Source organism: Helianthus annuus, chromosome 6 (assembly GCF_002127325.2).
Source record: "Helianthus annuus cultivar XRQ/B chromosome 6, HanXRQr2.0-SUNRISE, whole genome shotgun sequence".
Classification (NCBI taxonomy): Eukaryota; Viridiplantae; Streptophyta; class Magnoliopsida; order Asterales; family Asteraceae; genus Helianthus; species Helianthus annuus.
This window is the reverse complement of record NC_035438.2, coordinates 32,514,990-32,538,514: the sequence shown is the minus strand read 5'-3', so window position 1 is coordinate 32,538,514 and position 23,525 is coordinate 32,514,990. Positions and strand designations below refer to the sequence as shown.

The 23,525-nt window shown below is 40.3% G+C and overlaps 1 protein-coding gene across 1 annotated transcript; it reads right to left on the bottom strand.

The window, feature by feature from the left end:
• Window positions 1–819: 819 nt before the first annotated feature.
• On the bottom strand, window positions 820–3,641 carry LOC110863912 (lysine histidine transporter 1). The gene is made up of 7 exons (XM_022113132.1): window positions 3,404–3,641; window positions 2,603–2,986; window positions 2,036–2,429; window positions 1,840–1,945; window positions 1,354–1,445; window positions 1,080–1,148; window positions 820–980 (listed from the first exon to the last, which is right to left on the bottom strand). The coding sequence occupies exons 1-7, from the start codon at window positions 3,571–3,573 to the stop codon at window positions 882–884; spliced, it is 1,314 nt and encodes a 437-aa protein (XP_021968824.1). The 5' UTR covers window positions 3,574–3,641; the 3' UTR covers window positions 820–881.
• Window positions 3,642–23,525: the final 19,884 nt, after the last annotated feature.

Below are 23,525 nucleotides of genomic sequence, written 5' to 3'. Positions count from 1 at the left end.
TTATCTGTTTCATAAACAGTTAGTGTTCGTGTTGATATATTTAACTCGTTTCGTTAAAAAATGTTAACACATTTGAAACTAGAATTAGAAAAATAAAAAAAATACATATGTCTGATAGGTCAATCTATCCTTCCATTTAGCTTATTTTATTGCAACACGCGTACAACTCAATTACAACTTGTCAATCGTTTACAAACTAACGTGCTTATATTATGAAATGGGCTTTTAGGAGTTGTGGGTTTGGGGCTTCTAAAAGAAGTATTCATTAAGTTTGAACGTGCTTAGATTTGACGGTACGATTTGGGCTTGGAATCATCGAGTTTGTTAACAATTTTTTTAGTTCTTAAGGATTTAATAAAAATAAAACGAATGAAGATGGTTGGAGGACAAAATGGCCCCTCACCTAACAATCTTATTGTTAACATAGTTTTCTCAAACACAGTAATCAAGTTTAAGATTATCCGTTTCGTAAATAGTTAGAGTCCGTGATGGTATATTTAACTCGTTTTATTAAAGCAATGTTTAACGCATTCAATATGTCTTCCTATTTAACACATTTATTGGAGCACGTTAACAACTCGATTACAACTTGTCTTGTTTACAACCCACAAAACAATTTAAAACATGCTAACCCTTTGGCTTGTCTGAGATAAATAGGTTAAATGGGTCGTGTTCAGATTACACGGATATAAGGATAACAAAAAACTAAATAAGTTATTAAAATGCATGCATCTAAAATATACACAATCATTATCATTATCATCATCATCAAATCCCATCAATATCAATAACAAAGTTAAAATATACACGATGCCCACATCAAATTCTTAACAATCCACCAATTGGATGTATCACACTTACATCCATCTTAATCTCAACTTTCATGAGTAAAATTGGTAGCTCCCAACTGACTTGATGATTAACCTTAGGCCTCCAATGGGTGCCAGAATCATTAATAGAACACCAATCACTATGCAAATCTATAACATTAGTGACACCAATCAGGAAACTCATAATAATACATTGCATATATATGTGCATAAATTGTTTAAAAGAAAAAAGTTTTTGTTTTGACTTACCCAATTTATGCACCAAGTTATGCTCCACCTTTCAGGCTTCCTGACTATTAGCCAAATTATGCAAGGAAGCTACAAGCAACAGAAAACACTATGCGTAAATCTTGCACTTTCTAGATCTCTTTGGGTTATCAAGTTAAACGGTTATAGGTTTTAACGGGTCCGTTGATTTAGTTTTTGAGAATGATCCGGATTGGTTTTTAACATTTACTCTAACATGGTTGCAGGATGAAATGATTTTAATGGTATGATGATTTACTTGAAAGGAAGAACTTACATAATAGGTTGTTGGTGCCAATGCAAAACCTCCAAAGAATCCAAGAAGACCACCAAAGAAAGGAAATGTGATTGCAATAAAAGTGGTAATAGCTGCAAATGCCCCAATAGATGAATGGAAAAGTATCCCACAAGCAAAAAAAAAAAAAAACATATTGCTCAAAAAAATAGTAGATGTGACCATCTTGACATATTTATTTATGAGTCAGTCGATTTGGGTTATTCTGTCCTTGGTCCAATAGGTAAAAAAAAAATAACAATGACACTAGTTTAAACGGGTCAAAAGTCTCCCAAAATGTCTATGCAATTCAAATAACCTCCTAAATTGCTTTATTTAAAATATTACATTTCTATAGCAATTATATATTTTTTGAACAAATAGAACTTACAAAGTATTTGAATAGAAAGCAATTTGGGTCTCCCTGACCCAACCCAATGATCAATCCGCCCATTTTTGGACAACTTAAAAATGGCATCAAAGTCTTACCAACAAATGATGTACGAACGGTGAATCGAAGGGTAGCACTTGGCTTGCATTTCATTGATTTCACCAAAAAGGTTTCAATCATGTCATACACCGGCATCGAAAAAATCTAGAAACAGAAATTCCGGTCATCCCAAGAAAGAAAAAACATGTTAGATTTAAGGGAAATGGACTTAAGACGTCTAGTCTTTAGTCATACCTGATATCCACCAATGACATGAAAGACGACAAACATGTTAGCAATGGCAACAAGCCATCTTGGGTGATCAAGAGTGATGAGGATGTTGTCATCAACGAGGTTGCCAAATGTATGGTATCCAATAACCGCAACAGGAAAGTAGCAAACGGCGACAATAATATATGCAACGACAACACCTAACCACATTGGGCCCTTTGATGGCTTTTCAGGAGTCGAAGGGATGGTTGCTTGGATTTCCAAGACCACGCTGTGACCAGCATACGCGAAAGCCACATCTCCCAAAGCGGTGAACATGCCAAACATTTGTCCGACAAGGTCTTTTGACCTCAAGCTATAGTCCACATCCTCTTGAGTCCCCTTACCCAAAGAAGCTGTCCAAGCAATTACTGAATAACTGCAATCCACCATGAACAGTTAGCAAGCGATACGTGTCTAGACTAAAAAATTATAATTATTTAAATATAAATCTATTTTTTCATGTAAATAATTTAGGTCTTTTTAGTGTTTATTTTCTATTTTTTTAGTGTTATAACAAACTGAAATTAGAAATTATGAATTGTTTTATACCTCAAGGACATGACAGCAGCTGCCAACGAGACTGTGGAGATGGAGTTAAAGTTGGGGAGGTGCGCAAGCACAAAGTGAACCGACGAAAAAATCAAGATGAAGTAAGTTGTCCTGATAGGTTTACAATCGGGACAAACCGATTGGTGGAACTTCTGCAAAGATTTACCTCCAGTAACCATGTAAACAATACATGTACCAACTTCCACCACAAGTTGCTGAGGAACAACTATAAAGAGCCCAAGCCTTTCACCAAAAGCATGTTGGCCGAGCTCGTGGTACCTGTCAAACCGCTTGCCAGGAACCATTTCATGCATCTCCACCATTTGCCACAATGTATACAATGTGATAACCCAAGACATGGACAGCACCGTGATTCCAAACCCCCTGCGTCGTATCAAATCACATAAAAGTCTTAAAAAGGAAATGACTTATCTTGGGATTTTTATTGAACATCTTATGTGCAGCACAATAAAAATGAAGTGAAGTTAGGCTTGTAAACGAACCTAACGAACACGAACAGAGCATGTTCATGTTCGTTTATTTAACTTTAACCGAACAAACAATCAAACACAAACAATTAAACCATAGGGTTTTCTTGTTCATGTTCACTCCTTAAGAGAATGAACGTTCACCACATAAATATATGAACTAGACATGTGTTCATGCTGGTTCGTTTAACTAAATAAACAAAAAGTTTTGTTCACGTTCGTTTATTAAATAAACAAACATAGACAGCCGAACAGTTCACCAATTGTTCATGAACATTTGTTTCGGTTACACGCCTAAGCGAAAAGGACATACCATCCAAGTTCCGATAGCGCGTAAGGAAGACTGAGGACACCGGCGCCAACCATGGCAGTGACATTGTGAAAAGCTGAGTACCACCACTTTGCGTTTCTTGATGAAGTGACCGGAAGCCATTCATCAAGTTTTTTTTCCTCAGCAGTCCTTGAATCACAACCAGACGCCATTGGTGTCTACTTTCTTGAATATGTTTGGTGTGGAATATGGAGCAAATAGAGGAGTGATATATATAGGAAAGAAACACAGACCCATGATTTGATTCTCTCCTATATCCATAACGGAAAGTTTTTAGATAGAGAAAGAAAGGATCAACATTGACAGATCATTTCCGATATCTTCTCCATGTTTGTTTTAGGCTGAATGGTGTGGGGCATAGGTTGGGTCATCGATCACCACGTAGAACTATTAAGGCTAAAGGGTGTGGGGGTCATGGTTGGGACCAGTGGCGAAGTTTGAGATTTCCGACCAGGGGGTCGAAAACGTATATACCCAAATATTTCAATAAAACGGAGGGTCGAAAACGTATATATCCAAAAGTTTCTATACGAAAACTACATACTCTCCATTACTGAGCGAAAAGCTCGGGGGGTCGGCCGCCCCCTCCCGCCCCCACTATGCTTCGCCAATGGTTGGGACATGATTCGCCACCTATGAACATGAATGGAAGGCTGCACCACCCCCTTGGTTGATCTACCATGGTTTGCATGGATTAAACCATGACAACCATGGTCCTCATTTCCATTTTTCAAGAAATCATTTCATTTTTCTTTAAACAAAGATAAATTAAAATAAATAAGGGGCTAGTGGTTTGGGTCATGATTACACCCTTAGGGTAGTGATTTTGAATGGTGGATTAGAGATGGGTTACATGGCACTGACGTGGAGGTTCATGGCCGGTGGTCACGAGGGTCATGACCACACCCTATAGCTATTGCTACACCATCCTCTTGGCTTATCCACCATGGTTTGCATTGATTAAACCATGGCAATCGTGGGTCTCCATTCCTTTTTAAATATTTCCTTTATCTTTTCATAAAAAGAAATTAAAATAAGAGAATATTGGTTTTTGTCATGACCGCACCCTTAGGGTAGTGGTTTTAGATGATGGATTAAAAGTGGGTGATATGGCGCTGATATGGAGGACCACGATGACCATGAGCATGACCACGAGAGTAATGACTTTCAGACAACTCGTTGAGTAATTACAAACATATCTTTTCACTAATAGCCGATAAATATAGAATCTATATTTATGTCAAGTAAATATTGTGTAATCTCCTCAGTTAAAGGAGATTCATGGTATCAAAATGGGAGATTCATTCTACTATATACGTTGGAATCTCACGAACCACATGATATCAAAATGGGTATATAATCAAAGGAGATTAAATGAGATTTGATTTGATTAAAGGAGAGTCATTCTTATATATAACAAACTAGGTTAGGTGCTCGTATATTGTAATAAATGGGTTAGAAAATTTAAAGGATATTGTTCATAAATCTATAAATAAAGTTGCGTATAACATTAAATAATGGCAAAGCTAAATTACAATATGGCAACCAAACTTGAACTGTATACGTGGAGTAACCACCAGGTTTTATTAACCAGAATACTCTTAATCATGTATGTCAGTTATTTGTGGTATAAAACAAGCTCCTTTACTCTTAATCATGTATGTCAGTTATTTGTGGTATAAAACAAGCTCCAAAAGGCTTGATTTCAACGTCTTGGTACGTTTCTCCTTCACCTTGGGTTTAAATCAGTGGAGGACCTACCCTTTGGCCAGGATGGGCGGCCGCACCCCTTGAAAAAAAAAATTTAGTGTATATTTTAGGCAAAAAAAAACCGACCGCACCCCTTTAAAATATGGTTGAACACATTATCCGCATCCCCAGCAATAATTTCTGGGTCTGCCACTGGTTTAAATGTAGCCAGGTAGATGCTTCCTTGTTTGTCAACGTGGATGATATTGTTTTAACGGGAAATGACGAAGTTATACATACATTTGTTGCACATCTTCATAAAGATTTTGTTATTAAAGACTTGAGCTCTTTAAGTTGCTTCTTTAGTTTTGAGGTTACTTGAACTGTTGGATACGAGATGTCCTAATCACGATTAATTAAATGGTATGATTAAAAGAGTTATACTTTGGACGATAAATAAGGAATAGTGTTTAAGAGTTAAATATTATTGTTCACCATTGTTTTGGTCAAAAATCACACAAGGATAATGCAACCAAACTCTTTGTAAACGGGGAATGATGCTTGGTGTGATGAACAAAGATAAGGATCACTTAAATGAAAATTGCACAAGTGACACAAGGATTTATACGAGGAAAAAGCCCTTGATCAATGAATGATCTCCGGCATAAAAAACCTCGGGTGATGGAAACTACCGATCACCAAACTTCAATATAACAAACAATGTTTACAACTTCGGATGGTAACGAGCTAGGTACAAGGATCACTATAGTATCGTATGCTAAAGCGTGTGAGAAATGTGTTGTGTCTTCCAAATGCTGAAGAGTGCCCTTTATATAAGTGTGTGTGGTCGTATTTTAGGCAAATCACCTAACTACTAGCTCGTTACCCCTTTAGGAATAGAAGTAAATTTAGCCTAACTAAATGCCCGTAATTTGTGCTAAGTTTCCATATTCTTCATAACGTCTATTCTTGGTTATGCATGTGCGGAATCAGCGCGACAAATTCCTTGATAACGTTGCTAAGACCAGATCCAACTCGTAATTCCTGCAAAACAATATTAAATTCAAAGAGAGTAATCGTTAGTATGAGGATCCTTAGGATGATCCATGATCCTGATCCTGAAGCTCTTCTAAGGATCACTATCTGCCAAAGAAACAAGGATCACTTGTTAGGATATCATGTAAGGATCACAGGTCATTAAAATCCTGCCCTAACAATTGCCCCCAAAATATAAGGAGTAATTATGTAATATTAACGAGTTATATTTTGCCGAATCTTATCTATAACTAACTCAACGGATATATAGCCGTTAAGAATGAACTTTCCGTTGCGATCTGACGTCATGGAGATGACAGCCCTGCACAAATCATCATTATAAATAGAAATAGGGATAGGATCGTTTGCATTTAAATTCAAGAACTCTTCCCTTTATAACCGCGATCAGAGGATTGAACAGGTATTCCCCTTCTCCTTCTCTCTTGCTTGCTCTGTTTTTCTTTCTCTTTCCATCCTTCTGTAAAAGATGTTGCTCCGGAACTCTCCTAGCAAGGATCCCAAGAAGAACAGTCCCTTGAAGGGTCAAGGGATCATCAAGGATTCTCCCACTGAGAGGTGTTGTTTTACTGATCCTCAAATTGACAAAATCCGTCATTGTTTTCCGGCGAACACCCTCTTTAAATCTTTTGACCCTACCGCTCTGAGCGATTATATCTCTGAGACTTGGGTAGCTTTCCCGGTCACTCCTTTCATGATAGGATACTCGTATCCTTTCCCTCAGTTCACCGAGTCCTTTTTCTCCCTTACCGGCATCTGCTATATCCAGGCTATGCCGATGATCTGGAGGGTTTTATACACCCTTGAAAGGATCATCGAACAAGAAGGGATTGATCTGGGTATGGCGGAGTTGGGTGAGATGTATGATCTTACAACTTTTGGATCCCACCGATACTTGTTCAAACGAAAAGCCGGAGAGGAGCACCCTGTTCTCAAGGTTACTAAAAATGATATGAACTGGAAGCGGCGGTTCTTTTTTGTGAAGAGAGATACCATCCCTGATGGGAAGGATTTGCCTAAGAAGTGGGCTACCCATGGTAGGATAGAGGATCCTGGAAGGATCACCGTAGGACTTTATCCTTTAGTATAAGGATCACTGATGTTCTGTTGTTTTCTTGTTATGCAGCTATATCCGTTTCTCATCTTAGGTTAACTCATGCTGCAAAAGAGAGACTCCTGGCCTTTAAGAAGCTTGATCCTGAAATAAGAACTTTCCAGGTTACCACCCAGGATTCTCAGGAAGTATCCTCTGCCTCTGCCACAATGTCAAGTAAGTATCCTTTTTAAGAAGTAATTCTATGTGGGAATTCGAATTATATTAAAATACTTATCTTATTTTGGTTGTGTAGGTGCTGGAAAATCCTCTAAGTCTGCTTCGAAGTTCGGTATTGCTGATCTTACTAATGTCAAATCCTCAAGGAAGAAGACTCCTGCTAGCCCAAGTGCTTCGGCCCCTAAAGCACCCATTAGGGGAAAAGGAAGCAAGAAGAGAAAGGCCTCTGAAGCCGAGGATCTTCAAGGTCTGCCCCTGCTCCGCCAACAGTTTCTGGACTACTTCAACGAGGTAAGGATCACTGCCCCTGTTTGTGTATCCTGACAGTTTTGAGGATCACTTGTTTCTGATGTTATGCCTTGTTTTCCTTGCAGAAATTTGCTGAGATAGAGACGTATGTTGGCCACGTCGAGGATCAGGACCGCCAGATTGCTGACCTCCAACAAGTTGCTGTGTTGAAGGATCTCAAGATAGCTGATCTTGAGAAGGAGCTCCGAGCCACCAAGGATGATGCTGCCAAAATGCTGATCAACTTTGACTATGAGAAGCATGAGATCACCCAAGATGCCAAGGTCTCTGCTGCAATAGCAATGTACAAGATCCAGCTACAAATGGCTATGGAGGCTCAGGATCCTACCTTCGACAGGAACACATGGGACGTAGAGGGCTGGAAGGCGAGGCTGGCAGAGCTTGATGATGATGAAGAGGCTGAGGAGATCCCGATGCTTGAGGGTGGAGATGCTGGCAAGGATCAGGGTGGAGAGGCAAGTGGAGCCGGTGGTGATGGTGCAGCGAAGGATTGAGCTGCAGGATTGGGCAATGATGGAAATTTCGAGACTTAGCCGGAGCCCAATTTTTTGGTTTGATGGTTGTGATGTTTTAAAACAATTATGGTTTGTATTTGAATAATAGGTTTAGGGTTGAGGATCTAGGATCCTGTGAACAATAGGTAGGATTACATATGGTGGAGGGATCCTCTGTTTGGGGGATGAAGCCATTGTGATCCTGCCGCTTTTAATTTCCTGCACTTGCTATGACCGCGTGAACAATGGACACCCTTTGCCAACCCATGTGGACGGGCCACGTTTTGCTGGTAGAAACGTGGGTTGGCAATTTTGACAACTTTGAAGGGTTTTAAACTTTTGTTTATAAAATAACTCTAATCTTTTTGGCTTATCTTGTGTTGTTATCCTTTTAATTTCCAATTGTTTTGATATATATTTGTCTGAGTGAGAAAAGTTAAGCAAATTATGTTTAAGAAATTTAGGATACGATCCAGGATCAAGTATCCTATAGTTGAAAACTTCCAAAAAGTAGTTCATTTTAAGAATTATAGGTTCAGTTGTCAAGGTCTAAGGGTTATTCACATGAATAATGAATGAAATTAAAAATAGTTACGGATCATACCTGAGGATCCAAGTTAGGATCCTAACCTTTAATCAGGATAACCATAAGTAAAACTTTAATGGATAATAAGGATTGAGGATCCTTAATTGTTTAACTTCGAAAACCTAAAAAATAGAATATAACTTGGGACTAAGCCAATATAAAAGATAAGTTAGTAACTGGGGACAAGCCCAAAGGATAACTGGGGACAAGCCCAAGGATAACTGGGGACAAGCCCAAGGATCGTGTGTAAACTGGAGTATGGCCCTCACTGGCGACTATCCAAACTTAGTGACATGAAAATGCCAAAACCTTAGCTAACGTGAAAACATTAGAAACCTTAGGAACGGATGTATGGTACGTCTACCATTATACGTAGGATCCTAGGTATAGCCAGTACGATGGAATTATCAGCCCCTAAAGCGAGTACTGGTCCCAAAGACGTGAACTATACCAGGATCATCGTGCGCTACAGGCGAAACTGGGGACAAGCCCAAGGATAACTGGGGACAAGCCCAAATAACTGGGGTTGAACCCAAGGATCTGAGTTGCTTCTGAAGATTGTCGACAATATGCTAAGGATACCTGGACTATCAGAACTCAAAATCTCGTGAGAGAAGGATGAAGGATACGTGATCCTTATCCTTAAATAAGAAAATATGTAAATAAGAGTTCGAGCTTAGGACATTACCAGAGTAAGGATCATTGATGCTTCAGGGATCCTTGAAGGATACTTCCAATGTAAGGATCATATATGCCAGAAGGATCCTGCTCACATGAAATATTTTTTCAAGTGGACAGGAATGCAGGCTCTTGGTAACAGATTACCTTCCATGGTAAGCAATCTATATGCCCCCTTTCCTGCTTCGGCTTCGATTAAATAAGGGCCTTCCCATTTTGGTGCCAATTTCCCATCAGCAGGATTGGTGGTATTTTGGAATGCTTTTATTTGTTCCGGGCTTGCTTCAATGCCCCTCTGGGTTACCATATATCCCAAGAATTTACCTGCTTTAACACCAAAGTGACATTTTGAAGGATTAAGCTTCATGTTATAATTATCAAGGATATCAAATGCTTCCTCCAAGTCCCTTAGGTGATCCTCAGCTTTTTTGGATTTCACCACCATATCGTCTATGTACACTTCCATAGTTTGTCTAATTTGATCTTTGAACATCATATTTACCAGCCTTTGATATGTTGCACCTGCATTTCTTAATCCAAATGGCATAGCAATATAGCAATATAAACCGGTTGGGGTCATAAAAGCCGTATCCTCTAGGTCAGATGGTTCCATCTGAATTTGTTGGAATCCAGATGATGCATCCATAAAGGTTAACAGTTCATGTCCCGCCGTTGTATCCACCATGGAGTCAATGTGGGGTAATGGGAAAGGATCCTTGGGACATGCCTTATTCAAATCAGTGAAATCGACACATACCCTCCACTTTCCATTTTTCTTTTGAACAACAATCACATTAGCCAGCCATTTTGGATACTTCACTTCTCTAATCATACCTGCTCGTAGTAATCTTTCTACCTCTTCCTGGATAATGGCGTTTCTTTCTGGTGCAAACTTCCTCCTTTTTTGATGGATTGGTTTAACTGACCTGTCAATGCCAAGTTTATGAGTGATAATATCCTTAGATATACCTGTCATATCCTCATGTTTCCATGCAAAGGTAGATTTTCTTCTTTTGAGGAAGGATACTATGTCTTCTTTCATTTGTCCAAGGATCCCTGATCCGATGTAGATTTTGGATTCAGGATCATCAGGATCCAAGAGGATTTCGTCCACATCCTGCTCTCTTCCCTCCAAGACTTCCCTTGGAGGATACTTTAATTGCTATTGCTCCCTTGATTTCGAGGCTGGTTTCATTGATGAGGTGTAACAATCCTTAGCCTCCTGCTGATCACTATCGATCTTGATTATTCCCCAAGGGCTAGGGAGCTTCACACATTGATGGTAGGTGGATGGGACTGCCTTCATATCGTGTATCCAGGGCCTGCCAAGGATAACATTACAACAAGACAAACAGTCAATAACACAAAATTTTTGATAATTATGTAATCCTTCCACGTAAATTGGGAGTTTGATGTCCCCCAGGGTTTTCTTAGTTTCGCCACTAAATCCCACAAGCACAGAGGATCTTGGTGTGATGTCTGATTCAGGAATACCCATTTTCTTCAGAACATTAAGCTGGATAATGTTTACTGAGCTTCCTCCGTCAATAAGGATCCTGCGGACAAAATGGTTAGAAATAAAGAGAGTAATAACTAAACTATCATGATGAGGATCTTGGATGTTAATTCTATCATCCTCATCGAAGGTTATGATTTTTCCTTCCGAGACACTTGATGTTCGAATAGGTCTTTCTCCGTTATCCATTTTAGCTTCCTTTGCATGCCTTTTAGCTGCTGAGAAGGATGTTCCACAGATGTCTGATCCTCCAGAAATAAAGTTGATCACTTGTGCATCTGCCGGATGGGCTGGAGCTTTTTCAGGGATCCTTTCAGGATCCTGAGTCCTTTGCTTTTTTCTTCCCAACAATTCTTTCAAATGCCCCTTGCTCAGCAGATATCCAATTTCCTTTCGTAATGCGATGCATTCCTCTGTCAAATGCCCTAAATCCTCATGGTATGCACACCACTTTGATTTATCTTTAGCTGCGGCTGGTTTGTCATTTTTTCTGGGCCATCTGGCTTTTTCTCCTAGATTCTGCATTGCAAGGATTAGTTCATGGTTATCAACGGAAAAACAGTATTCAGAAATCGGAGGATAATCCTCATCATCCTCTTCTTGGTCAACAGCATGCACATTCTGGTTGTCAGCTCTGTTATAGGATTTGAATTTGTTGCTTTTGAAAGAGGATCCTTGCTTCTCTTGTTTTTAGGATCCTACTTGTCTCTCCTGGATCCTCTTGTCATCCTCTAGCCGGATGAACCTGAGTGCCCGAGTCCTTACTTCGTCTAGGTTCCTGTATGGTGTCATAACAAGATCATCATAGAACAATGAATCCTTAAGCAATCCCATCTTGAAGGCCTCAACAGCTGTGGCCACATCCAAGTTGGGAATGTCCAAGGATTCTTTACTAAATTTGGTTATATAATCCCTTAATGATTCATTATGACCCTGAGTTATCCTATATAGATCACTAGTCAATCGTTCAAATTTTCTGCTACAAGAAAATTGATTATTGAATAAGTTAACTAAATTAGCAAACGAAGTAATAGAGTAAGGGGGAAGACTTAGCAGCCATTTAAGAGCTGATCCAGTAAGAGTGGATCCAAATCCCTTGCACAGGCATGCTTCCTTTAACCTTTCTGGAATTGGATTGATCTCCATCCTTTCCCTGTATTGTGCTATGTGTTCCTCAGGATCCGTTGTACCATCATACAGCTTCATAGTAGGGATATGGAATCTTTTGGGTATCTCGGCATCACAAATTGGTGGTGCAAAACGAGATACCTTATGGCTTCCATCTGCAATCTCCGGGATAGGTTGGACTACCCCTGGAGCACTTGATATCATATCCTTCAGTTTCTGCAGTTCTCTGGCCATAGCATGGTTGATACCTGTATCCTGCATGAATCCATGGTTAGTGGTAAGAGAATTATTAAAAGTGTTACCTCCCATCGGGTTCAAGTTAGGAACATTGGACGTGAATCCATATTGCTAGGATTCTGGGATGATGGAGGGACCAGTGGAAGCAATGGTCTGCATTGGAATAAAATCTCCTTGATGGACATCTGGACTTCCTGTTTGCAAATTCTTCAAGGATCCTGGTATCTGAATGGATCCCTGAACATGGGATGATCCTGGAACAAAAGAGGATCCTGGAACCTGGGATGATCCTGGAACAAAGGAGGATCCCTGAACCTGGGATGATCCTGGAACGAAGGAGGATCCTTGAACCTGGGATGATACCGGAACGAAGGAGGATCCTTGGTTCATGAAGGATCCCATATGCTGAGTAAAGGATCCTGCCGGCTGGAAATATGATCCTGATGCCTGAGTCACTGCTGCTGGGCCGAAATGCACTCCTCTTGATCCACCCATATGTTGAATGTCTGGGACCTACGATGGCTGAGAAGTAATCATCGGAGTATCAAAATTCAAAGATTTAGGCATCAGTGGGGAATGATCCTCTGCCGTTTTCTTTTGCCTTTTAAGATCTCCGATTTCTTTGAGGATCCTGTCATTAGTTTCATCCTGCTGCTGCATACGATCCCTCATCTGCAAAATCAAAGTAAATATATCACTAGTACTGGGAGCAGAAGAAGTTAGAGCAAAAGATGAAGGTTTAGAGAAGATAGGAGTTGGTCTCTTCTCAGCATTTTTCTAAGATCCAGCTGGTGGTGGAGGCAAAGGTGGAATGCCATTAGATGAATTGACTGCAGACATCGCTGTGGAGGTATTCTTCAACGATGAAGCCATGCAACACTCCGGAATGATCACCAACAGAAAAACTTTCTTATGAATGAAGCACCAATTGCCCCACGGTGGGCGCCAAACTGTTTTGGTCAAAAATCACACAAGGATAATGCAACCAAACTCTTTGTAAACGGGGAATGATGCTTGGTGTGATGAACAAAGATAAGGATCACTTAAATGAAAATTGCACAAGTGACACAAGGATTTATACGAGGAAAAAGCCCTTGATCAATGAATGATCTCCGGCATAAAAAACCTCGGGTGATGGAAACTACCGATCACCAAACTTCAATATAACAAACAATGTTTACAACTTCGGATGGTAACGAGCTAGGTACAAGGATCACTATAGTATCATATGCTAAAGCGTGTGAGAAATGTGTTGTGTCTTCCAAATGCTGAAGAGTGCCCTCTATATAAGTGTGTGTGGTCGTATTTTAGGCAAATCACCTAACTACTAGCTCGTTACCCCTTTAGGAATAGAAGTAAATTTAGCCTAACTAAATGCCCGTAATTTGTGCTAAGTTTCCATATTCTTCATAACGTCTATTCTTGGTTATGCATGTGCGGAATCAGCGCGACAGATTCCTTGATAATGTTGCTAAGACCAGATCCAACTCGTAATTCCTGCAAAACAATATTAAATTCAAAGAGAGTAATCGTTAGTATGAGGATCCTTAGGATGATCCATGATCCTGATCCTGAAGCTCTTCTGAGGATCACTATCTGCCAAAGAAACAAGGATCACTTGTTAGGATATCATGTAAGGATCACAGGTCATTAAAATCCTGCCCTAACAACCACATTGCAGTTTTTAGCAGTGTAACGGAAATAAATACTTAGAGAAATATTTATGAGAAATAATTATCTCTGAAATGATTATTTATTTAATTGATTATTTAATTAAAAGTTAATTAAATAATGGATGATCATTAAGATTATTCATTAGATAAATAATATTATTATTTTTATAGATATCAATATAAAGGATTGTGAATATTGTGTATTAGATAAATCATATTATTATATTTATTGGATAAATATAGTGGTTAGTATTTTGAGTTGAAATACAAAGGGTATAAGGTAGTATAAATACTAGCCTCCATAACACAAGTGGGTACACCAAATTAGATCTTGCAAGACGTTTACTGCTTTTTCGGTGGCTATTCGGGTGTGGACGGCTTTTAGTGCTGGGTGCAACATTCCTCCGATCTTTGCTTTTGATTTCAAAGATCTTATGGATATTCATAATACAAATCAGGGGGGAGGGAAATGAAGAAGATTATACGAGGGTTGGTTATTATTTTGTGTTGGTGTATCTGGAAAAGCAGGAACGAGTTAGTTTTCAATCAGATCAGGAGAAGTCCGCATGATCTTTTAATGGAGATTAAATCGAAAGGTTTTGGATGGTATAAAAATGGATCAGCATGTGTAGATATTAGTTGGAAGGACTGGTGTAAATATCCTATGTGTATGTTGTTGTTTTGGTCAAAAATCACTTAAAGATAATGCAACCAAACTTTACGTAAACGGGGAATGATGCTTGGTATGATGAACAAAGTGAAGGATCACTCAAATGTAAAATGCACAAGTGACACAAGGATTTATACGAGGAAAAAGCCCTTGATCAATAAATGATCTCCGGCATAAAAAACCTCGGGTGATGGAAACTACCGATCACCAATCTTCAATATAACAAATAATGGTTACAACTTTGGATGGTAACGAGCTAGGTACAAGGATCACTATAGTATCGTGTGCTAAAGCGTGTGAGAAATGTGTTGTGTCTTCTGAATGTGGAAGAGTGCTACTTATACAAGTGTGTGTGGTCGTATTTTAGGTAAATCACCTAACTACTAGCTCGTTACCCCTTTAGAAATAGAAGTAAATTTAGCCTAAATAATCGCCCTTGAATTGTGCTGAGTTTCCATATTCTTCATAACGTCCATCTTTGATTATGCATGTGCAAAATTAGCGTGACAGATTCCTTGTTTACGTTGCTAAGACCAAGTCCAACTCGTAATTCCTGCAAAACAACATTTAATCCAAAGAGAACAATCGTTAGTGTGAGGATCCTTAGGATGATCCGTGATCCTGATCCTGGAGCTCCTCTGAGGATCACTATCTGTCAAAGAAGTAAGGATCACTTGTTAGGATCACATGTAAGGATCATAGGTCATAAAAATCCAGCCCTAACAATTGCCCCCAAAATATAAGGAGTATTTATGTAATATAAACGAGTTATATTTTGCCGAATCTTATCTATAACTAACTCAACGGATATATAGCCGTTAAGAATGAACTATCCGTTGCGATCTGACGTCATAAGATGACAGCCCTGCACAAATCATCATTATAAATAGAGATAGGGATAGGATCGTTTGCATTTAAATTCGAGAACTCTTCCCTTTATAACCGCGATCAGAGGATTGAACAGGTATTCCCCTTCTCCTTCTATCTTGCTTGCTCTGTTTTTCTTTTTCTTTCCATCGTCTTGAAAAGATGTTGCTCCGGAACTCCCCGCACAAGGATCCTAAGAAGAACAGTCCCTTGAAGGGTCAAGGGATCATCAAGGATTCTCCCACTGAGAGGTGTTGTTTTACTGATCCTTACATTGACAAAATCCGTCATTGTTTTCTGGCGAACACCCTCTTTAAATCTTTTGACCCTACCGCTCTGAGCGATTATATTTCCGAGACTTGGGTAGCTTTCCCGGTCACTCCTTTCCTGATAGGATATTCGTATCCTTTTCCCCAATTCACCCAATCTTTCTTCTCCCTTACCGGCATTAGCTATATCCAGGCTATGCCGATGATCTGGAGGGTGTTATACACCCTTGAAAGGATCATTGGGCAAGAGGGTATTGACCTTGGCATGGCGGAGTTGGCTGAGATGTATGATCTTACCACTTTCGGATCCCACCGATACTTGTTTAAGCGAAAAGCTGGAGAGGATCATCCTGTCTTCAAAGTTACCAAGAACGACACGAACTGGAAGCGACGGTTCTTTTTTGTTAGGAGAGATACCATCCCTGATGGGAAGGATTTGCCCAAGGAGTGGGCTACTCATGGTAGGATAGAGGATCCTGGAAGGATCACCGTAGGACCTATCTTTTAGCATAAGGGTTACTGATGTTCTGTTATTTTTTGTGCAGCTATCTCCATCTCTCATCTGAAGTTGACACCTGCTGCAAAAGAGAGACTTTTGGCCTTTAAGAAGCTTGATTCGGAGACAAGAACTTTCCAGGTTGCTACCCAGGATTCTCAAGAAGTATCCTCTGCCTCTGTCACGATGTCAAGTAAGTATCCTCATTTAAAAAGTAATTCTATGTAGGATTTTCAAGTTTAATTAGAATACTTATCTTATCTTGGTTGTGTAGGTGCTGGAAAATCCTCTAAGTCTGCTTCAAAGTTCGGTATTGATGATCTTGCTAATGTCAAATATGCAAGGAAGAAGACTCCTGCTGCTAGCCCAACTGCTTCAGCCCCTAAAGCACCTATTAGGGGTAAAGGAAAGAAGAGAAAGGCCTCTGAGGATTTACAAGGTCTGCCCCTGCTCCGCCAACAGTTTCTGGACTACTTCAACGAGGTAAGGATCACTGCCCCTGTTTGTTATCCTGACAGTTTTGAGGATCACTTGTTTCTGACGTTATGCCTTGTTTTCCTTGCAGAAATTTGCTGAGATAGAGACTTATGTTGGCCACGTCGAGGATCAGGATCGCCAAATTGCTGACCTCCAACAGATGGGTGTGCTGAAGGATCTTAAGATAGCTGATCTTGAGAAGGAGCTCCGGGCCACCAAGGATGATGCTGCCAAAATGCTGATCAATTTTGATTATGAGAAGCATGAGATCACCCAGGAAGCCAAGGTCTCTGCTGCAATAACCATGTATAAGATCCAGCTGCAGATGGCTATGGAGGCTTAGGATCCTGCCTTCGACAAGAGCACATGGGATGTAGAGGGCTGGAAGGCGAGGCTGGCAGAGTTGGAGGATGATGAGGAGGCTGAGGAGATACCGATGCTTGAAGGTGCTGGCAAGGATCATGCTGGGGAGGCAAGTGGAGCTGGTGGTGACGGTGCAACGAAGGATTGAGCTGCAGGATTGGGCGATGAAGGAAACTTCTAGACATAGCCGGAGCCCAATTTTTTTGTGGTTGTTGATGTTTTTAAACAATTATGGTCTGTAACTTCGAACAATAGGTTTAGGGTTGAGGATCCAGGATCCTTCAGACAATAGGTAGGATTACACATGGTGGAGGGATCCTCTGTTTTGGGGGATGAAGCCATTGTGATCCTGCCGCCTTTTATTTTCCTGCATGCTATGACCGCACAAACAAATGACACCCTTTGCCAACCCATGTGGACAGGCCACGTTTTGCTGGTAGAAACGTGGGTTGGCAATTTTGACAACTTATGAAGGGTTTTAAACCTTTGTTAATAAAATAACTCTAATCTTTTTGGCTTGTCTCGTGTTGTTATCCTCTTAATTTCTAATTGTTTTGATATATATTTGCCTGAGTGAGAAAGGTTAAGCAAATTTTGTTTAAGAAATTTAGGATATGATCCTGGATCAAATATCCTATAATCGAAAATTTTCAAAGTAGTTTATTTTAAGGATCATAGGTTCAGTTGTCAAAGTCTAAGGGTTATTTAAACAATTAATGAATGAAATTGAAAATAGTTGAGGATCATACCTGAGGATCCAAGTTAGGATCCTAACCTTTAATCAGGATAACCATAAGTGAAACTTTAATGGATAATAAGGATTAAGGATCCTTAATTGTTTAACTTTGAAAACCTGAAAAGTAGAACGTAACTTGGGACTAAGCCAATATAAAAGATAAGTTAGTAACTGGGGACAAGCCCAAAGGATAACTGGGGACAAGCCCAAAGGATCACTGGGGACAAGCCCGAAGGATAACTGGGGACAAGCCCAAAGGATAACTGGGGACAAGCCCAAGGATCGTATGTAAACTGGAGTATGGCCCTCACTGGCGACTATCCAAACTTAGTGACATGAAAATGCCAAAACCTTAGCTAACGTGAAGACGTTAGAAACCTTAGGAACGGATGTATGGTACGTCTACCATTATACGTAGGATCCTAGGTATAGCCAGTACGATGAGGTTATCAGCCCCTAAAGCGAGTACTGGTCCCAAAGACGTGAACTATACCAGGATCATCGTGCGCTACAGGCGAAAACTGGGGGCAAGCCCAAGGATAACTGGGGACAAGCCCAAGGATCTGAGTTGCTTCTGAAGATTGTTAACATTATGCTAAGGATACCTGGACTTATCAGAACTCAAAATCTCGTGAGAGAAGGATGAAGGATTCATGATCCTTATCATTAAATAAGAAGATATGTAAATAAGGGATCCTTGAAGGATACTTCCAATGTGAGGATCACTCATGCCAGAAGGATCCTGCTTCACATGAAATATTTCTTTAAGTGAACAGCATTCCAGGCTCTCGGTAACAAATTTCCTTCCATGGTTAGCAATCTATATGCCCCCTTTCCTGCTTCGGCTTCATTCAAGTAAGGGCCTTCCCACTTTGGTGCCAATTTCCCATCAGCAGGATTGATGGTATTTTGGAATGCTTTTCTCAATACCATATCCCCAACTTGGAATTTCCTTATCCTGACATTTTTGTTGTAAGCACCAGCCATTCTTTGTTGGTAGCTAGCCATCCTTATCCTAGCCAGATCCCTGATTTCTTCAATAGTATCCAAGTCTTGAGCCAGGTTTGCATCATTCTCCTCAGGATCACAGGTACTTGTTCTAGCAGTTGGAACCACCATTTCTATTGGGATCACTGATTCTGCCCCAAACACCAAAGAGAAGGGTGTTTGACCAGTAGCATTCTTGGGGGTTGTCCTATCAGCCCAGAGCACATAAGGCAATTCCTCTGCCCATTTCCCCTTCTTGGATCCAAGTTTCTTCTTCAGATTGTTGATGATGATCTTGTTGGATGATTCTGCTTGGCCATTGGCTTGTGGGTGGACTGGTGTTGATGTTATCATCTTAATCCCCCAACTGTCACAAAAGTTAGTAGTCCTGCTCCCAATAAATTGGGAACCATTATCACATACAATTTCAGAAGGAATGCCAAATCTAGTTATAATGTTTCTCTTAATAAAGGATATAACTTCCTTTTCTCTGACTTGGGCAAAAGCTTCAGCCTCTATCCACTTGGAGAAGTAGTCAGTCATAGCAAGCATAAACACTTTTCCACCAGGTGCCTTAGGGAGCTTGCCAACTATATCCATCCCCCATCTCATAAATGGCCAAGAGGATGGAATAGGATGTAGAAACTCAGCCGGCTGATGAAGGATATTGCTGTGTCTTTGACAAGGATCACACTTCTTAGCATACTCCACAGCATCCCTTTTCATAGTTGGCCAGTAGTATCCTGTCCTTAAGATCCTTGAGAACAATGGCCTGCCCCCAGTGTGGTTTCCACAATCTCCTTCATGGAAGTCTTTTAACACTTCTTGAACTTCAGGATCCTCGATACATCTTAAATATGGTCCTGCAAGAGACCGCTTATATAGCACATTATTCAAGATTGTGAATTGAGATACCTTAATCCTGAAAGCCCTAGGGTTTTCTCCCATAGGAATCTCCCCGTGTTGTAAGTATCTCATGATTGGTGAGATCCATGATCCTGAATAAGATTGAGTATCCTCACTAGGGATCATTGCTGTATCCTCTTCTATTTCCATGGCCACCTGTTTTTCAATAGCAGGAGCCAGGATATGGATGATGGGGATACTTATATCCTCTGGGATCTTCAAAGATGATCCTAGATTGGCCAATGCATCAGCTTCTGTATTTTCCTCCCTTGGTACCTTTGTCAAACTGAAGGAAACAAAGGAGAGTGCCAATTCTTTGACTATCTCTAAATATTTGGTTAGTTTTTCACCTTTAACAGCATAGGATCCATTAAAGTGATTGGTGATTAACAATGAATCCACGTATACCTCAAGATACCTGATCCTTATATGTTTAGCGATTTGTAAACCAGCGATTAAGGCTTCATATTCAGCCTCATTATTAGTGGCTTGGAACTCACAAGCTATGGAATGGGGTATTATGTCCCCCTGTGGCGATTTTAGTAGTATACCAAGCCCCGTGCCTTTGACATTTGAGGATCCGTCAGTATGTAGTATCCAAGGATCCTTAGTTTCATCCAGCTGCTGGACTTCCAATTCGGCTTCCTTTTGTAAATCACTACTGAAATCAGCCACAAAGTCTGCTAATGCTTGGGATTTGATGGCTGTTCTAGGCTCATATCTTATATCATGGGCACTAAGCTTTACTGCCCACTTAGCCATTCTTCCGGACATCTCTGGTTTCCTGAGGACATTCTTAATTGGGAAATTAGTTCTAACAACAATAACATGGGTTTCAAAATAATGTCTTAGTTTAGTAGATGCCATAATCAGTGCAAGAATAAGTTTTTCAAGGTGTGAATACCTGGATTCAGCGTCAAGTAAACTCTTACTTACATAATAGACAGGATATTGTGTACCTTCATGATCCTTAACAAGGACTGCACTTACTGCTTTTGAGGATACCGCAAGGTATAAGGATAACACGTCTCCTTTTTCTGGTTTCATCAATGCTGGGGCTGAGGACATGTATTCTTTTAGGGCTTGTAAAGCATTCTCATGCTTTTCAGTCCATTCGAATTTCTTATTCTTTCTTAGGATGTCATAGAATTCTTTACACTTTTCTGAGGATTTGGATATGAATCTGTTTAGAGCTGCTATCCTGCCTGTTAGCCTTTGCACATCCTTAGCGTTGGCAGGGGATTTGATATTTACCAATGCTTTGATTTGTTCCGGGCTTGCTTCAATGCCCCTCTGAGTTACCATATATCCTAAGAATTTTCCTGCTTTAACACCAAAGTGACATTTTGAAGGATTAAGCTTCATATTATAGTTATCAAGGATATCAAATGCTTCCTCCAAGTCCCTTAGGTGATCCTCAGCTTTTTTGGATTTCACCACCATATCGTCTATGTACACTTCCATAGTTTGTCCAATTTGATCTTTGAACATCATATTCACCAGCCTTTGATATGTTGCACCTGCATTTCTTAATCCAAAAGGCATAACAATATAACAATATAAACCGGTTGGGGTCATAAAAGCCGTATCCTCTTGGTCAGATGGTTCCATCTGAATTTGTTGGAATCCAGATGATGCATCCATAAAGGTTAACAGTTCATGACCCGCCGTTGCATCCACCATGGAGTCAATGTGGGGTAATGGGAAAGGATCCTTGGGACATGCCTTATTCAAATCAGTGAAATCGACACATACCCTCCACTTTCCATTTTTCTTTTGAACAACAACCACATTGGCCAGCCATTCTGGATACTTCATTTCTCTGATCATACCTGTTAGGGCTGGATTTTTACAATACATGATCCTCACGTGTGATCCTAACCAGTGATCCTTGTTTCTTTGGCAGATAGTGATCCTCAGCAGAGTTCCAGGATCAGGATCACGGACCATCATAGGATCCTCATGCTAACAGTTGTTTTCGTTGAATTTAATGTTGTTTTGCAGGACATCTAGCAGGATCCGCTCTTAAGCATCACAATCACAGGACGCGTCTTTACAACTATAGCATGTGCTTAATCGGAGATGGACGTTGTGAAGGATATGGAAACTTGGCATGATTTAAGGGCGATAATTTAGGCTAGATTTACTTTTGTTTCTAAAGGGGTAATGAGCTGATTATTAGTCTTTTTACCTAAAATAGGTCACCTACACTTGTATATATAACACTCTTCCCCATTCGGAAGGACACACAACACAATTCTCACACGCTTAGACACTCGAAACTATAGTGATCCTTGTACCCAGCTCATTATCATCCGAAGTTGTAACTATTTTTCTTATATAAAAGTTTGGTGATCGGTAGTTGCCATCACCCGAGGTTTTTTATGCCGGAGATCATACATTGATCAAGGGCTTTTTCCTCGTATAAATCATTGTGTCTTTGCATATTTCATAGTGAAAGTGATCCTTTACTTTTTCAACAAACCAAGCATCATACCCCGTTTACATAGAGTTTGGTTGCATTATCCTTTGTGTGATTTTTGACCAAAACAGTTTGGCGCCCACCGTGGGGCAATTGGTGCTTCATTCATAAGAAAACCTTTTGTTTGAAATCATTTCAAAGAATTACATGGCTTCTTCATTGAAAAACATGTCCACGGCGATGTCTGCAGTCACCTCGTCTCAGAACACTCTGCCTCCTCCACCGGCAGGATCCCAGAAGAATGCTGAGAAGAGACCAACTCCTACTAATTCTAAACCTCCATCTTCCTCTGCTATGAATTCTTATACTCCCAGTACTAGTGACGTATTTACTTTGATTTTGCAGATGAAGGATCGCATACAGCAGCAGGATGAAACTAATGACATGATCCTCAGGGAAATTGGAGATCTCAAAAGACAAAAGAAAACGGCAGAGGATCATTCCCCACTAATGCCCAAATCCTTGAGCTTTGATACTCCAATGATCACTTCTCAGCCATCGGGAATTCCAGACGTGCAAATTATGGGAGAATCAAGAGGATTGCACCTCGGATCAACAGCAATGACTCAGGCATCAGGCCCACACTTTCAGCCGGCAGGATCCTATCCCCAGCATATGGGATCCTTCATGAATTCAGGAGCCTATCCGGCAGCACAGCAATTTCAAGGATCCTTCCTTGTTCCAGGATCGTCCCAGGTTCAAGGATCCTTCCTTGTTCCAGGATCGTCCCAGGTTCAAGGATCCTCCTTCGTTCCAGGATCATCCCAAATACCAGGATCCTTCCAGATGCCAGGATCCCTAAAAAGTTTGCAAACAGGAAGTCTAGATGTCCATCAAGGGGACTTCATTCCAATGCAGACCATTGCTTCCACTGGTCCCTCCATTATCCCAGAATCCCAGCAATATGGATTCACGAACTTGAACTCAATGGGAGGTAACACTTTAAATAATTATCTTACCACTAACCATGGATTCATGCAGGATACAGGTATCAATCATGCTATGGCCAGGGAGTTGCAGAAGCTAAAAGATATGATCTCAAGTGTTCCAGGGGTAGTCAAGCCTATCCCAGAGATTGCAGATGGAAGCCATAAGGTATCTCGCTTTGCACCACCAATTTGTGATGCAGAGGTACCCAAAAGGTTCCATATCCCTACTATGAAGCTGTATGATGGTACAACGGATCCAGAGGAACACGTAGCACAATACAGGGAG

What these genes read in the sequence shown, in the direction of transcription:
- LOC110863912 (XM_022113132.1), bottom strand. Translation starts at nt 3,573, where the DNA reads ATGGCGTCTGGTTGTGATTCAAGGACTGCTGAGGAAAAAAAACTTGAT. An exon ending in GCGCTATCGGAACTTGGATG is followed by an intron (nt 2,987 to 3,403) that starts GTATGTCCTTTT and finishes GATACGACGCAG; the next exon opens with GGGGTTTGGAATCACGGTGC. An exon ending in ATGTCATTGGTGGATATCAG is followed by an intron (nt 1,946 to 2,035) that starts GTATGACTAAAG and finishes TTCTGTTTCTAG; the next exon opens with ATTTTTTCGATGCCGGTGTA.